The sequence below is a fragment of the Bacillus rossius genome, chromosome 6 (genome assembly GCF_032445375.1).
Source record: "Bacillus rossius redtenbacheri isolate Brsri chromosome 6, Brsri_v3, whole genome shotgun sequence".
NCBI classification, from domain to species: Eukaryota; Metazoa; Arthropoda; class Insecta; order Phasmatodea; family Bacillidae; genus Bacillus; species Bacillus rossius.
The window spans coordinates 18,863,450-18,878,340 of record NC_086334.1 but is presented as its reverse complement, the minus strand read 5'-3'; the positions used below and the strand labels follow the sequence as shown (position 1 = coordinate 18,878,340).

The window sequence follows — 14,891 nt, the reverse complement described above, 5'->3', positions numbered from 1 at the left end:
AATATTATTTGTATCTGTTTGAATTATGTTTCCAGATGTAACTAAATGGAATATTAATATGACAAAAAATTTCTTAAGATGAATTGATAAATTTTAAATATTAAACATATCTTGGAATTGGGCCATATATATTTCGCGAAAAAAATCTGAATTATAATAGGGCTTCAATAGGTCTACATGCGCTAGCGTTTTCTTTCTTGTTTTTTGACCTTCTGCAAGAGAAAAATGTACCTTATTGGTACAGGCCTTTTAGGTGCGTTTTTCTACACTGAATTGCTTTGGTTCATGTATCAGCTATTTACATTACCTGAAAGGAATTCAGCCAATCTCTAAACACAGTCGATGATGCTGTGTTTAAACTTTCAACTAGTTCTTAAATCTTTCCGTGAAAAATACATGTTTTTAGTTAGGAAATATTTTAATGCGATTTTATCTAATTATATCAACTCAAAGGTGACTGACTGACATAGTGATCTATCAACGCACAGCCCAAACCACTGGACGGATCGGGCTGAAATTTGGCATGCAGGTAGATGTTATGACGTAGGCTTCCGCTAAGAAAGGATTTTGATTAATTCTACCCCCAAGGGGATATATATATATACTAGCTAAACCCGGCCACGCTTTGCTGTGGCACAGTTTAATATTAATTCATTGTTTAATTTAATATTTTACTGTGCATGGCTGTGGAATGTAATAGAAGAAATAAAAATGTGTTTAGCTTAAATATTTTTATTGTAAAGCTAATGGAAGGACTACATTCCTTGTTTTCCCATTTTTTGCATAAACATATAGATCAGATGGTTTACCGACTCTGGAGCACCCGACATATAACTGTCCATGAGAGAAGCATTCATTTTCTAAATTCAAACCGCACACTTGCAAAGATTGTCCTTGTGCTTTATTGATGGTCATAGCGAACGCAAGGCGTATTGGAAATTGAAGTCGTTTGAACTCGAACGCCATATCTGTCGGAATAAGTGGCATTCGTGGAAGTAATACGTCTTCACCTTTATGAAGTCCAATCAAAATTGTTGCTTCAATAAGATTATCCATTAATTTTTTAACTACTAATCGTGTACCATTACATAATTTAGGCTGACAGATATTTCGAAGCAATATAATTGGCACACCAATTTTCAAATTCAAAATATGTGGTGGTAATCCTGGAACATCGAGTGAATTGAGAAATTCCGTTGGAAAGTTCACTGCTTCATTTTGGTGCACTACTGAATCAATAGATTTGTATGTCATTGTTTCACCTTCGATTCTGTTTATAATACTATTGTTCATATCGTGTACGTCAACATTTTTAGCCGCTAGAATGGCTCTTTCGCTCAACCATGCATGATTTTTGAATTTTGTTTCGATGTTTTGGAATACCTTGTCTACTAATTCCTCTTTTGAATCTACGATGTTGCATAAATCAGATGATAAGCTGATTTTTCCTGTTTCTGGATTTGTAGGTACAGTGCCGTTACCAACTTCAATTAATTGTCTTGAAAATATGACTGCTGTTGGATCGTTCTGAAGTTTAACTCGCATATTCGTGGTTAAATGCATTTTTTTTACTGTGCTCCAAAAATTTGAATATTTTTTAATTTAAACGTATTTTTATCAATAGAGTCGAAAGAATATACTTTCAAATTAAATAAAGTTTTTTATTCTTTCTTGAAATATATATATATATATATATATATATATATATATACATATTTGTGTAAATTATATTCGTCAAGGCACAATGGTCGAGTAGCCTGATGTGCTTGAACTTCGACAATATGGTACAGCATCGTCGAGCGTGGTCACAACTAAGTTGGGTGACCATGATATTTAGTTATAGAAACTTTTTTTTCCGACTTTTCCGGTGGATTTTCCCAAACTTTTATTTCATATAAACACTCTTCTGTTAAGATGCAATGTTCTGTAAAAATTTCAATCCAAACCATCGTATACTTTCCGAGTTTTGCGGCCAAATACATACGGAAGCTAAATTTTTATATATATAGATATAAGCGAAATACCACTCACTGACTTACTCATCACGAGATCTCTAAAACTATACACCCGATTGACTTGAAATTTAGCATAGTTACTCATTTTGTGATGTAGACGCTCACTAAGAACGGATTATGTGGAAATCCGATCCCAAGGGGAGTTTCGGGGGCGTAATTTATATCAAAATTTCCAGTTTTTGGTAGGAAATCACCATGGCAACGGCTGTTGCTTTGTTAATGCTTCATTCGTCTCTATGGCAACGACTATTTCATTGTTAGTACAGTCCTCATCACCGTTGAAATTTTGCGGGTACTTTAAATATCAAAAATTGCCCTTTTTTTCAAGTATATATATTTTACAGACTTCAAACATCACAGTAATGTTCCTTATGTTACGCAGGATGACATTTTCAGGAAATTAGATCCCATGGGTGGTTAAAACCAGGCAACAGTGGGTACTTCGTCTGCATGAGAACAGGATTTTGCATTGTTCATGCCTTCTGCGTCTCCATGGCAACGGGCATCGCGCGACAGTGGCGTACCCACAAGGAGGGGCATGTATAATGAGCGGCGCAAGAGTGATCTGTCTGTAGACTGCCGTAGCGAAGTACGGATACATCAGTTGTACGTTGCGTGCATGAGTCGGGAAACCATCGGTGCTATTCATTTTCTCTCCGGTACATTATACAGCATTGTAATAGATTTTCACTGATTTTTTTTATATTTACCATTACTGTAAATGGGAGATGTGGCTTAATTTTTTTCCATTAGTATAGCCGTGCGAAGCCGGGACGGGCAGCTAGTAATTTATATGTATATATCGAATTTCTCATTGGTACATGCCTACAAAACCTCCGTTATTATTTGAAAAGAAGCTATAATGAATGCTGTTATATATTTTACTGCGATCTCATTGGAACCTAAGTGGTTTTAACACTACCCGGCGGACAAAAAACCAATATCTAAATGCACTATTCAAATGGCCCAATTACATGTAACCCGGCTGGAAAGTAAAATGTGGCAGCAGCCTGTAAAAAATATAGAATTTATTTATGAACAATATAGATTGATTTGTGTACTAGTGTGTGGAGTTCATTCAAGTAAATTTTAACAATTAACACAATTCAGTACTAAATTTCACAGTATTCTCGTGGATAACTATGTGTAGAAGTCAACTTTTTAACTTCGCTCACGCCATTAAATTATATAGTATTCTTTTACGTAGACAAATTTTGCAAACTAAACGATCGAAAATTGTAATGGTCTAATAATTGTCGAAACATCATTATGCATATACACAATAAGAAAATGCGTTTTAAATACACCAATGATGGGCAGTGACGAAACACAATGGTTTTGAATGAGAATGATTTGATGAGTTGTAGCTTTATAAAAAAAAAACATTTGCACGCATCTAATGAGCACGCCTCTAGTTATTTAAGAAAGTTTATTTTTAAATTATGTTTTGCTGATTCGCAGGAGATATCCCTCTACAGCAACTTGACCATGAAGGAAAATGTATTTTTCTTCGGGAAGCTATTTGATATGAATAACAAAGAGCTAGAGGAACGTTTGAAATTTCTGGTGCAATTGTTTGAGCTGCCTGACAGCAACACTAAGCTGAATAACTTGAGGTAAGTAATTTTTTTAAGATACTTGTCTTACAGCTGTACCTTAAAATGGTTCCCTTTGTTGTGTAACTATCCAGCTTTTGCTGCTGGACTTTTATCATTTTTGCATAATTTTCGGAGGAAACACACACACATATGTATATACACATACCTATATGTATATATATGATTCTTATTTAAGTTTAAAGAAATGTACTAAATTAATTCAACACACAATTTATTTAATCTTTATCTTGTTTAAAGCCAACGATGGACTTTAACAACTTTGCTCAGAAGTTATTTTCCTTGAAATGTAGAGTGCATGCAGGTTTGCATTGGTGTATTTTTAAAATTATATACGTTTTCAGTGTTCTTACTTTGTCTCTTTGAGACATTTAGATATCTCTTTAAAACATAAATAAAAAATTGTGAATAAGTTTGTTTTGAAAAGAAAACTTCATTTGGAGTAAGTGTATTGCAGGCAATGTTTTAGTTGAGTCTGATGCAATTGGTGCCAGCAATGGCTGTCTTGAGCGGATTCCAGGATGTTGAGCCGGACTGGATAGTTCAGCTGGGGACTAGCGCCTAGTTCTCTTGCCCCAAGCGGAGGCCAGCAGCGGAGGGTGTCTCTCGTGGTGGCCATGGTCCACGACCCGGATCTGCTAGTCCTGGACGAGCCCACCGTGGGCATGGACCCCATGCTGAGGCTCACCATATGGGAGTATCTGATGGAGATCTCCCGCGCCAGGGGCAAGACGATAATCATCACCACGCACTACATCGAGGAGGCCAGGCAGGCCGACACCGTGAGTTCCATTATGCACCCCCTTCCTTGTGCACAGAACCACGTGGGCATGGACACGGACACGTCGCGACTAAAATATCAGAACCAGTCGCTTTGACACGTCTATTATAACAGAAAAGAAAAAAATTCTCGCCAGAGATTTCCGTCTAGAAAGTTCTATTTACAATACGTCGCAGGCCCAATTTTACTGAAAGAATCATCAGGATTTTATTCTTTAATGACAGTTTCACTGGTGCATTGGCAATACAATTATTATATTTCGAGCATATTTGATGGTTTTATTTATATCTTTTAAACACGTTCACATACAGCGACTTTTTCCAAATAAATATCCAATTGTGAATAAACTATATATATATATATATATATATATATATATATATATATATATATATATATATAATGTTGAAAATGATTGCTGTTAGATATGTAAGGCGAAATTTATGGAAAAAATTGTTTAAAGTGGTTAGTTTTGGTTTTTGGCACACTTTAAACTTCCATGCTTACAATGTTACGATATTTTGCATCTTATCGTATCGCATCTGTCACGTTATCGTGATTTCATCACCGACATGTTAGTTTCTGGGGTTTCTGTGGCCGAAAGCCTTATTTTTGTTTTCTAACTGAGTCACACATTTATCTGTTTTAGGTTGGATTGATGCGAAACGGATATCTCTTGGAAGAAACATCGCCACTTGATCTGCTCGACAAATACGGATGCGAATCTCTAGAGGAGGTCTTTCTCTTGCTTAGCACACGACAAGACGAAAAACTAGATTCGTCTGTGGGTACTTAATTAGCTAATAGCATGTTAGTAATATTGTAATATTATATTTGCATTCCTAAATTATGATTTCAAATGTGTTTATAATTACTTCTTGGTTTAACAGTTCAATTACCAAAAATATTATGCCTAAATTATAACATTTATCATTTATTTTACCCGTTGCATTCGTGAAACATATAGACTAAACAAAAAATATTTTAGAATATTGTTTCATGTTGTAGATTAAGAAATTCCCCCCCCCCCCCCCCGAGAAGGGTAACAAGGGGTTGAAAATGAGCGAACACAAAAACTGAGTTGTGAGAAACGCATTTATTAACAACGAATCGTAACATCCAAAATTCACAAAAAATAATTATCAACAGACAACATGTTCTCTCGCTTGTGTGCAAAGTCGTTCCCGCAGAACAGTTACACGTTCCCATAACCCAACTATAAACATAGAACAGAAAATACAGAATTACTGACCAATATCAAATGAGAAAAAGGAAACAACTTTGAAATCTTGATAAAACTTTGATACATTATTGAAGCCACAACAGTCAATATGCAAAACATGAAAATATTATGGCTACCTGGAAATGCATATTGTCTTGAAATACTATAGCCCTAACAGCTTCACAACAACACACTTTGGTAGCACCATCCTAAGACTTTAACATGAAATATATAAAACATTACAATATTAATGTGGAAACTTGTCAAATTGAAACAACTTCATATTAACCGGGTTAAAGAACAGGGCTTAACTATGTAACGCATACCATTAAACACGAAGACAGCAAACAGAATATTACGTTACTTTTAAAGTGTGAAGTCACGTACAAATTTGCAATATGTAAACAACAAACTGATACTAAACGAGGTTTAAATGTCCAGCTACTCCTTTATACCGAGGGGGGGGGAAAGAACCTCTCGCGAAGCAGGGCATTATCAAGGAGCACACTCGCCTCGTACTCCCGTCAGATGGCGTCCAGTACTGAGTCCCACGACGGGTCGTCCCCCGTACTCCTTGTGTCTGTCCGGCAGCGCTCAACTCGGACTTTGACGGCGCCGACGGGGAACAGGAATCGCCGGAGTAAGTCCAGCAGACGACTCTGGCGCTTCGGTGAAAGTCTGACCCCGCGCCATCTCTCCGAACTCGTCAGAAGTCCGAAACTGCACGTGGTACACTCGTTCCAAACACACCTAACTCCGATGTCGTTACGTCCAGCGAGCAAACTTTCCCTTGATACTCTTCTACAGACAGCCACTCATTCTGCGGGGCTTACCTTCACAAGTTGTCGCCAATTGTTTTGCAGTCGTGATCGGGCAATTCAGCCTCGCCCTGACTGCCTCTGTCCACTCCGCCACAGAACGCCACAAACGTCGGATAGGGCACCTTTGTGTATACATATGACCCTTCATGCACCAAAAACTTCACCTTTACTCTCTCGGTTATTCATTCACCCGGCGAGTAAAAATTTTGGTTATGTCGCCGACGAGAGTTTTCAAACATCAGTTGGTGCTATTCCATTCATCTAATGCTACCCATTTCCGATGAGCGAGTTCCAACTTGTTGGGCGATTTCCCTTTACCAGTAGACTGCCGGGTTACCTCGACCGCTCCACTGAGTCCCGTTTGGCTGGCGCTGCTTCGACCTCCTCGATTGTGCTGAGTCCGAAGTTAAGAATATAAGTGTTCAACTTCTTACCCGGTGCAGAGGCTAAGTCCAGCTTCTTCAGGCAGCGTGTGTTCGGGCAGATGACGTTGTAGTAGCAGGTGGCTAACAGGGCGGCGGCATATGACGTCGTCTTGAGAGGTTCCCTTACACTCCCTCTCTATCTGTAGTCTGCCCGAGGAGGCCTATGTATACTGTTAAGCCATGTACTCTCCGCGTTTTCAGAACAGTGCAGAAGCCGGGTGGTAGAATACACGCCCGAACTATTTTCAAGTCATGTGACCTGTCATGTGGTCGCATCCACTCCCGCCCAGGTCACGTGACTGCTTCCGATCACATGACAATAACCGCACTAATTTGTCCAGGAGTCGGGCAACCTTCCGCACTTCGATGTCCGACGGTTCATCTCCATTCTGTTGAATAAATTCGGGAGGGAAGGAAGGAATGAATTTGTGGTGAAACAATTTACACCCGATACAAAGAAATGAATAAATTGTAAATTGTGATTTTTTATTTACATTTCAGCAGTCCATAAATGCGCACGAAGAAGAAAGAAGCTCTGGCAGCTATGAACTAGAGAAACTGGGCCAAAATGAAATCCACACTCCTGAAGTAAGACGATTTTTTGTATAAATAACACATATAACATAATTATTTTAAAAAACATTACAGAGATTATTCATACCTAATTGAACACTTTAGGAAGCACTTCTCAAATATACTTCCTCTCCTTCAATCAACTGTCATCCCTATCATTGCCATATAAAATGAATGTACACCGATGACATTATCATAAATTTATTTTCGAAACAGTAATTAATTTTTTAATTTTCCACGAAACAAAGTTGGGCGATATCATTTTTAATTCTTGTATTCATCAACTGAGCTGCATTTCCTGTAGTGTGCTTCACTTTTATCAATCTAAGGTAAAAGCTAATGTATATTTTAAAGGAATTCAACGAATCATGATTAAAACATATCAAATGTGCCATCATTAGAGTAGTGTATATTTATTTTTCAAATATATATGTTGGTTTAAGCAAGAAAAGGTTTGGCAAATAAGGAATTGATGTGTAGTTTAATTAGAGATATCATAACCGAACAAGGTGTATTTTTGTAAGACGAAATGCCAAGTTACCGATTACAACTACAGACAACCCTTGAATTATCTGTTTACTTGTTATATTTTAGCAACAAAAAAAGAGACAGTGCAGCAACATAAAGTTTGATATTCTTATAATTTTAAGACGAATTAAATAGTCTCTGGTGCGTATAATTCATATATGTACATGTTTGCCTTATTTAATTAAATGGAATATTGCTGTTTACGGATTGAGAACACTTTTAATTTCCACCAGGATGGCGCGTGCAGAGGTTCAAGAAAGAAGTGCATTTTCTCCGAGGTGTCTACCGCGAAGATCGTTGCCCTGCTCCACAAGAACGTCTTAACCATCGGGAGAGACACGATGTAATTAATTTTCTTTCTTGCACATGAGTAGTAAGTATCATACTATTTAACTCTACCATAGGGCGAGGAGTCGAAGTGGTAAGACACCTGATTCTAATTCGGGAGGGTCTCAGTGCGGCTATCGGGATTTCTGTTTTTCCAGGACCATTGCAGTCAACTTCTGGAATGAATCGGCAGTGACCGATTATTTTCCTAGTTTCCCTGAATTTCCATTGAGCACTAAACCTGTGGCACAATTGATGTTTGGTGTTAGAGTTGTGCAAAAATTTTGTTTATGTCATTACTCTCTAGATAAAAAGTAACTGACATTTTAAATTATTTCCTTATTGGCTGATGAACTGTAACCAACAAAAATATCCTTCCATGCAGATAATGAAAAACATGTTTGACCCCAAAAATTATAGACAAAGTTTCCCTGTACAATTAAGAGGGTGAAAGTGGTCCTGACCGGGAGTGGCGTCGCAGTATCGGACACCCGGACCTAAAAAAATGTCTGTAAACTGCTCGACAAGGAGCCCCCTTTGTCCAGTAGTCGGTGAGGAGACTAAGGTGACCCCGAGGTCCTCTCTGCCTGAGCTCTGTGGCTACCATTATCCGATTAGGTAGGCGATTGTCGTTTGAGGTGTCGGAGCTGTTGCCAGCTCTAGTATCCAAGACATGATCCAACAGGTTCGCGGAAAGGGTGTTGGATGCGAATATATAGCCTCTCCACACCAAGTGGCAACCCTCTGCCTCCACGTTGGCACCGCTGCTGGGGGAGGATCGTGGTGGCTATGTAGAGACGGGTAGCCTCAACCTCTGGTCATAGCACCTCCTTAACTAAAGAGGGCAATGCCGGGCTCAACTCTGCCTCAGTTGCATCCTCAATTGCATGTATGAGACCAGAAATGGTGAAAGGGCTGAATCTGCGGGTAACAGCAGATGCGGTAGAAACCTTTCTGGGAGGTTCGACTGCCGAGCCTCGGTGCATCGGTCCCTAAAGGGCCCCATAGTGAATGGATCAGGCCTTATGGTAAAGGAAGGACTGGGTATGGTGCTACGGTGTCGGGCATCCGGGCCTAAAATGGGCTGTAAACTGCTCGACAGGGAGCCCCCTTGTCCAGTAGTCGGGGGAGGTACCAAGGTAGCCCCAAGGTCCCTCCAGCCTGGGCGCTGTGGCTTCCATTTCTAGCTGGGGCTGACGGCGACCGTCGCCCGATGAGTTTAGGCGCATCCGGGCCTTAACCGGCTGTAAAACTGTCGGACCGTGGTACGGCGGGTCGGAGGGTAATCCGAGGAGGCGAGGACACCCTGCGGCTTCACTCTAAATTGTGGCGGTTTGGTCTAGCTACCGGCGAACAGTCTGCCGAGTCGACGCCAAGTTGGTAGTAGTACGGGAAGAATCCATCATGTTTGAATGGTGTCCCGCTGAGGTTTCCTCTAAGGCCCAGTATTCTTGCTGGGTAGGACTCGTACTTGGTAGTGGTGGCTCTTATCGCTTGGAGCAGGCTCCAAGGGTTCTCAAACCCAATGCGGAATCGACATTGTGAGCGACGACACAGCTCCGGTTACCAGCCTGGACAGCTGGCAGAGGTTGGGAAGGCCTCCACCGGACCACGGGTTCACTGGGTGATTGAGGGGTCCCAGTGAGATGTGGGAGAACTGGGTAGGCGCCAGCAATGCTGCATTTTTGAGCTTAGGGATGCAGCCACTTTTCTGGTTAGCTGAGTGAGGCAGGGGGGTTGCAGTGGTGTCTATGCTGGGATGGGTAGCCTCAGCCCCTGAACATAGCTGGACCTCTAACACCTTTTCGGTTTGTGTGTATGGTGTATACGTACCCACGCCGATGGGGGCCCCAGGCCGGTAAGGCCTTACAGCTAAGAGGGCTGGGTTATCAAACAAAAATACCTTTATGGTGTCCAATTAAGAGTATTTTCTTTATGCTACAGGCATTTAGCGAGATGCAAATGCAACGGGTTTTACTATGCTACCAGTACATATATGTTCATTTGGTCAAGCATTACATGCCAAATTGACAGGTAGTGTAGATACATAATGTGTTAATACTTTAATTGAAAACATCAGCTCTTTTATCTGGGTAAAAGACTTGTGAATGTTTTCAGACCACTTCCATACACAATCGTTTTTAGCAACCCGTTAAGAGGTGCTAAAACTGTTCACAAATTAGGCAAGAACTTCGCATAATAATTCACTAAACCTAACAAAGCTCTTATCTGTTTAACATATTTTGGGATGAATGCATCTAAAATTATTGCTTGCACCTTTTCTGTACAAGTCTGCAACTCTCTATTGTTTGTAACATGTTCTAGAAACTGCACACTCTTCTAAAAGAACTTGCACTTGTTTTCGCTTCCTTATACCCAAAATCATCTAAGAGCTCTAGCAACTTGTGCAAATTTTCTCAATGTGGTTTCCTTTACATTCCCAAGAATTCCCATGGAAGTAGTCCATACCTTAAAGACCTTTCAGAACCTGTCACATTGTTCTTTGGAATATTTCAGGATTCCGAATGGGAATCGCCTATAGCGAAATAACTAAATCAAGTCATTATCCTTGTTACCGAACCGGCGCTGCTTTGAGGACGGATCTGAGAAACGTCTTGCGACACTTTGATCATTAGTGAAGCCCGGGTCACGTCCCCCGACCAGACAAACAAATTACTTATGAGAATAAAAACTCCCACATGGGGCATGAATAAATGTTAAGCGGCGGGTGAATTCGGGCCGGTCATAGGGCTACCTGCGGAGGTTTGGAAAATAAGAATTAACTGAACACATAATCAAAAGGAACCTGATCGATTATCGCACTAGAGACAATCTATCCGCCGGTGGTGGTGTCCGTATGCCTTGCAGCACAATGTTACACCCAAAAGCATTGGGTTGCCCATACTGCCGCACAAACGTCGCAGGTAGGTGATGAGGCATAATGGTCTGTGCGAGCAGAGGGTGCACTGGCGGGTGTCGTCAGTACCGTGATACAATTTGACATCACTCTGCACTCTCGATGTTTACAATGTTACTTGAATTGAAATAATAAAATAAGAAGCAGAAGCTGGAAGCCACTCGTCGCTAACATTGAGTGCTCTCGTGCCGGACTTACAGGCTGTTGCTGTTCTTCTTCGGGCAGAACTTGCTGGCGGTGGCGTCCTTCTACATGGCGTTCGGTTTCAACCCCTCGGACCTGGCGATGGCAGTGGTCAACCACGATGCAACGTCCCCCAGCCGCACGTGTCAGGGACCAAGAGCACTTGGTGGCTGCAACTTCACTGACCTCAGCTGCCTCTTCCTCGACCACATCGGGGGTCCCGTATTCAGGAAGGTCGTCATCATTGTCATTGCCATCACTATAATTATCACTATAACCAACATCCAATGGTGGCTGGGTATGCTTGTAAACGTGCACTCTCGCGGTCATGCACCAGATACCAGTTACCTTCTCAGAGTTGGGGCAAGCTGAACTTGTAAAGACCATTCACGAGAAAGTGGTTAGGCAACAGTTTCACACAATGCATTTTAGTTTCATGGGCTGTGCCGACAGTCAGGAAGAAAGCACAAGATGAATAGTGGTATCTACTGTTCGCAACAGTTTGAAAGCTACCACTGTCGTCATGTGTTATTCTCCCAGTTATCAAATCTTTTCATGGTCTGGCCCTCCATATTTCTGAGTCTTCAATATATGTCTTCGATTCTTCATGTTTCTCTTTGAGTTTAATCTTGTCTCCATGCTGGAATCTCTTCTTTAATATTTCCTTAGTTTCATTTTTTTTTCACTCTTTGTTCGTTTATGTTGTCATATTAGCAGTACTTCAGCGAGATGGTCGTTTCTCCAATATCATATAAATGGGCCATGTCAAAATAATATTTACAAAATCCATAATGATTGAGGTGTTACAATATTATAAATTGTTGGAGTAATTGAACTTACCACAACACGATTTTACCCACAAGACAACAGACTTGAAACAACTCTAAGCCTACAATAACTACTTAATTACCATCAATCAGCTCTCATCATCTAACATAAATTCACTAGTGCCTTCTTTGCTTTTAACTTCGCTAGCTATACATAACCATAATGTTTTGACGTTTTGATGTGTTGGTCTTCGATACGAAAATTTTCTCCACCTAAATATTGTTGTATTTGAGGTTTTCTTAGTTTGCTACAATATCCTTTGCCAGGTGTTGGATGTTGTACCATATAAGCATTGGAAATTAGTATTATTATTTTTATTCTGTCCGCTAGAAGTATGCTACACATCATATTCTTTTTGTAAAGTACCAGGCAAATAATTATAATTTAATTTTTTAACCGGAATATTAGCATTATAATCACTAATTAAAGTACAATTTCTGTGTGTGTACTGCTTGGTAAGGCATGAAAATTGATATGTATATGGAATTAGCAAAAAAATACAAATACCATAAAGTAAGTTTTTTCCCCAATTATTTAATTATATAATATTGTGTTTTTACGTTTGATTTGTTATTAATCATCACAAAGCAAGTTTAGATGTTTTAAAAAGGTTTATTTATTCAAAATTTAAAAAAAATATATAGTTATAATAATGTGGTATACAGTTTTAAATTAATTGTTTGTAAGTAACCATTGTATAAAATAATTTTTCATTATTTTTTTTTTCTCTTATTAAATGTTTTTTTCAATCACTACAAAACGAACTTAAGTTGTTAAAACTATTTCCTTTTACAGTTAAGTGTGTTCATATTATAAATTCGATATAAATCATGACCAAAAAGGCAAAATGTTGTAGGATAGCAGGTGCTGCTCCAGTAGACTTGTAGCAGTTAAGGTTGTTCTACTTGCTGGTCGGCAGGAGTTCTACGACAGCCCGGAGGAAGCGCAGCGGGCTGTGGGTCTAGGGAAGGCATGGGGCGCCGTGTACTTGGGGGAGAACTTCACCCAGGCGTTCGAGGAGAGGATCCAGGGAGGCATCCGCGTCGCCGATGACGCTGTGGAGCAAGGCAGCATCTTCACGTGGCTGGACATGTCAGGTGAGTCGACAGACACACCCTGCATCTCCAAGTACAGGTCAGAACTGATTCCCAGGACCCGGTCCACAAACGACGTGGAAGCGTAAGAACGGAAACGTATTCTTGTTTACCTATTGCAGTCTGTCTGCCGCTTCTATCTTATTAGTTGGCAAATGAGATAGAATATCATATTTATGAAATATCCATTCCAGTCGGAACGATAACAACTGTAACACGACATCTTGATTTCAATAGCTCTTTGGCCGTAACAATTATCGATCTTTGTATATTAAAAATTTGGCTATGTAAAGTTATAAAAAATAATGTAATGGAGTATCTGAAGATAATAATGACAGGTGCTACGAAAAAGTCATTGACATTTACTATTTAATTCTTGTGTGTCACAACAAACATAATAATACTGTCAGTAGGCACTTCGTTATCGCCTCTCTAATCCTCTAAATGTGTGATTGTTTAAAACATGTGTGTCATAAAAATAAACCCCAAAGTATCGATAAAACACTGGTCGTAAACGAATATAATTTTACTTGTAGTAGTAACTATTTTCAACGTTTTTAAAACTTATACAAACGTGACTATCACCACCGCCAAATACTTGACGTCTACCTACAGGTCGTACAGAGTAAATGCGAAAGGAAGAGATGGGCGTTGGCTATCAAATCTGTATGCTTCCATGTCTGAGTGAGCACCAATGTAGGTACTCTATTCCGTGAATTATCTATTTACATGATCCGTGTCCGCTCCCAGGTAAATGTACAACGGGCCTAAGCAGGGGCGAAAATCTGTATGATTTTCCTTGGCGGTGGGGGGAACGGGATTACATTTATCATTCCCATTTCACAATTTGCAAGGGCAAGCCCCATCAGAAGGGGCTTTCTGATTCCAGGGGGGGGGGGGCTTTACTGCCGCCTCCCCCCTCCCGGATAATGGGCCTAAGTGTCACATGCTATTGTGGTGGAAGTGTAGACTTTGTTTAGCTTACATTTTCACTGGAAAGATTTCCATGTAGTATTTTATTTTTATATCCATTGCCTAGGGATGCAACTCGAGCTTCACGATCCATTATCAATCCCCATTAAGACGACTTTTAATATGAAACATTTGAAAAATATTCATACAAGGTTTTTTTTTACCTACACCTAAAATAGTCAATCCGACAAAAGATAGCTGCTTCTTAATGCAGTTGATTTTTATCGATATAAGCTTTTTATCTTAGTTTAAGATTGGCATAACTTTTTAATTCTATTTTTTACAGTTTCATTTTTTTCTCATATGCATGCAAACCTTGAAATCAGTTCGAATTGTAAATCAACTTCTGAATGCGAACATGATGGAATGTTGTCTTCGTTGGTCCCCATGTGAAAACGAAACATGAATGCTGGGGCATATCTGTAAGCAATACATTTTCATTATGAAATAAATATGCGATTTGTGGTAATTATTTTTAAGTGGAGTGCAGGTTTAAATGGCAATCGTCTAATAAACTGTTATGGATTTTGAGTTTTAACTGCGACGACGTGGTAGATTGTTTTTACTCTGCATTGCAGCAGGCATCTTC

General features: G+C 39.7%; 1 protein-coding gene across 6 annotated transcripts in view; it reads left to right on the top strand.

Annotated features, from left to right (window-relative positions):
* Nucleotides 1-14,891, top strand: part of LOC134532763 (ABC transporter G family member 20-like) — a 40,861-nt gene that overhangs the window by 16,712 nt on the left and 9,258 nt on the right. For 2 of the 6 annotated variants that reach the window (XM_063369585.1, XM_063369584.1), the window contains exons 4-10: nucleotides 3,477-3,631; nucleotides 4,212-4,413; nucleotides 5,062-5,196; nucleotides 7,385-7,468; nucleotides 8,215-8,324; nucleotides 11,426-11,642; nucleotides 13,156-13,333. In XM_063369585.1, coding sequence (XP_063225655.1) covers nucleotides 3,477-3,631; nucleotides 4,212-4,413; nucleotides 5,062-5,196; nucleotides 7,385-7,468; nucleotides 8,215-8,324; nucleotides 11,426-11,642; nucleotides 13,156-13,333 — 1,081 coding nt within the window. Of the gene's footprint in view, nucleotides 1-3,476; nucleotides 3,632-4,211; nucleotides 4,414-5,061; nucleotides 5,197-7,381; nucleotides 7,469-8,214; nucleotides 8,325-11,425; nucleotides 11,643-13,155; nucleotides 13,334-14,891 lie in introns of all 6 variants that reach the window. The other 4 variants (XM_063369583.1, XM_063369582.1, XM_063369586.1 and 1 more) reach the window with 2 other exon arrangements.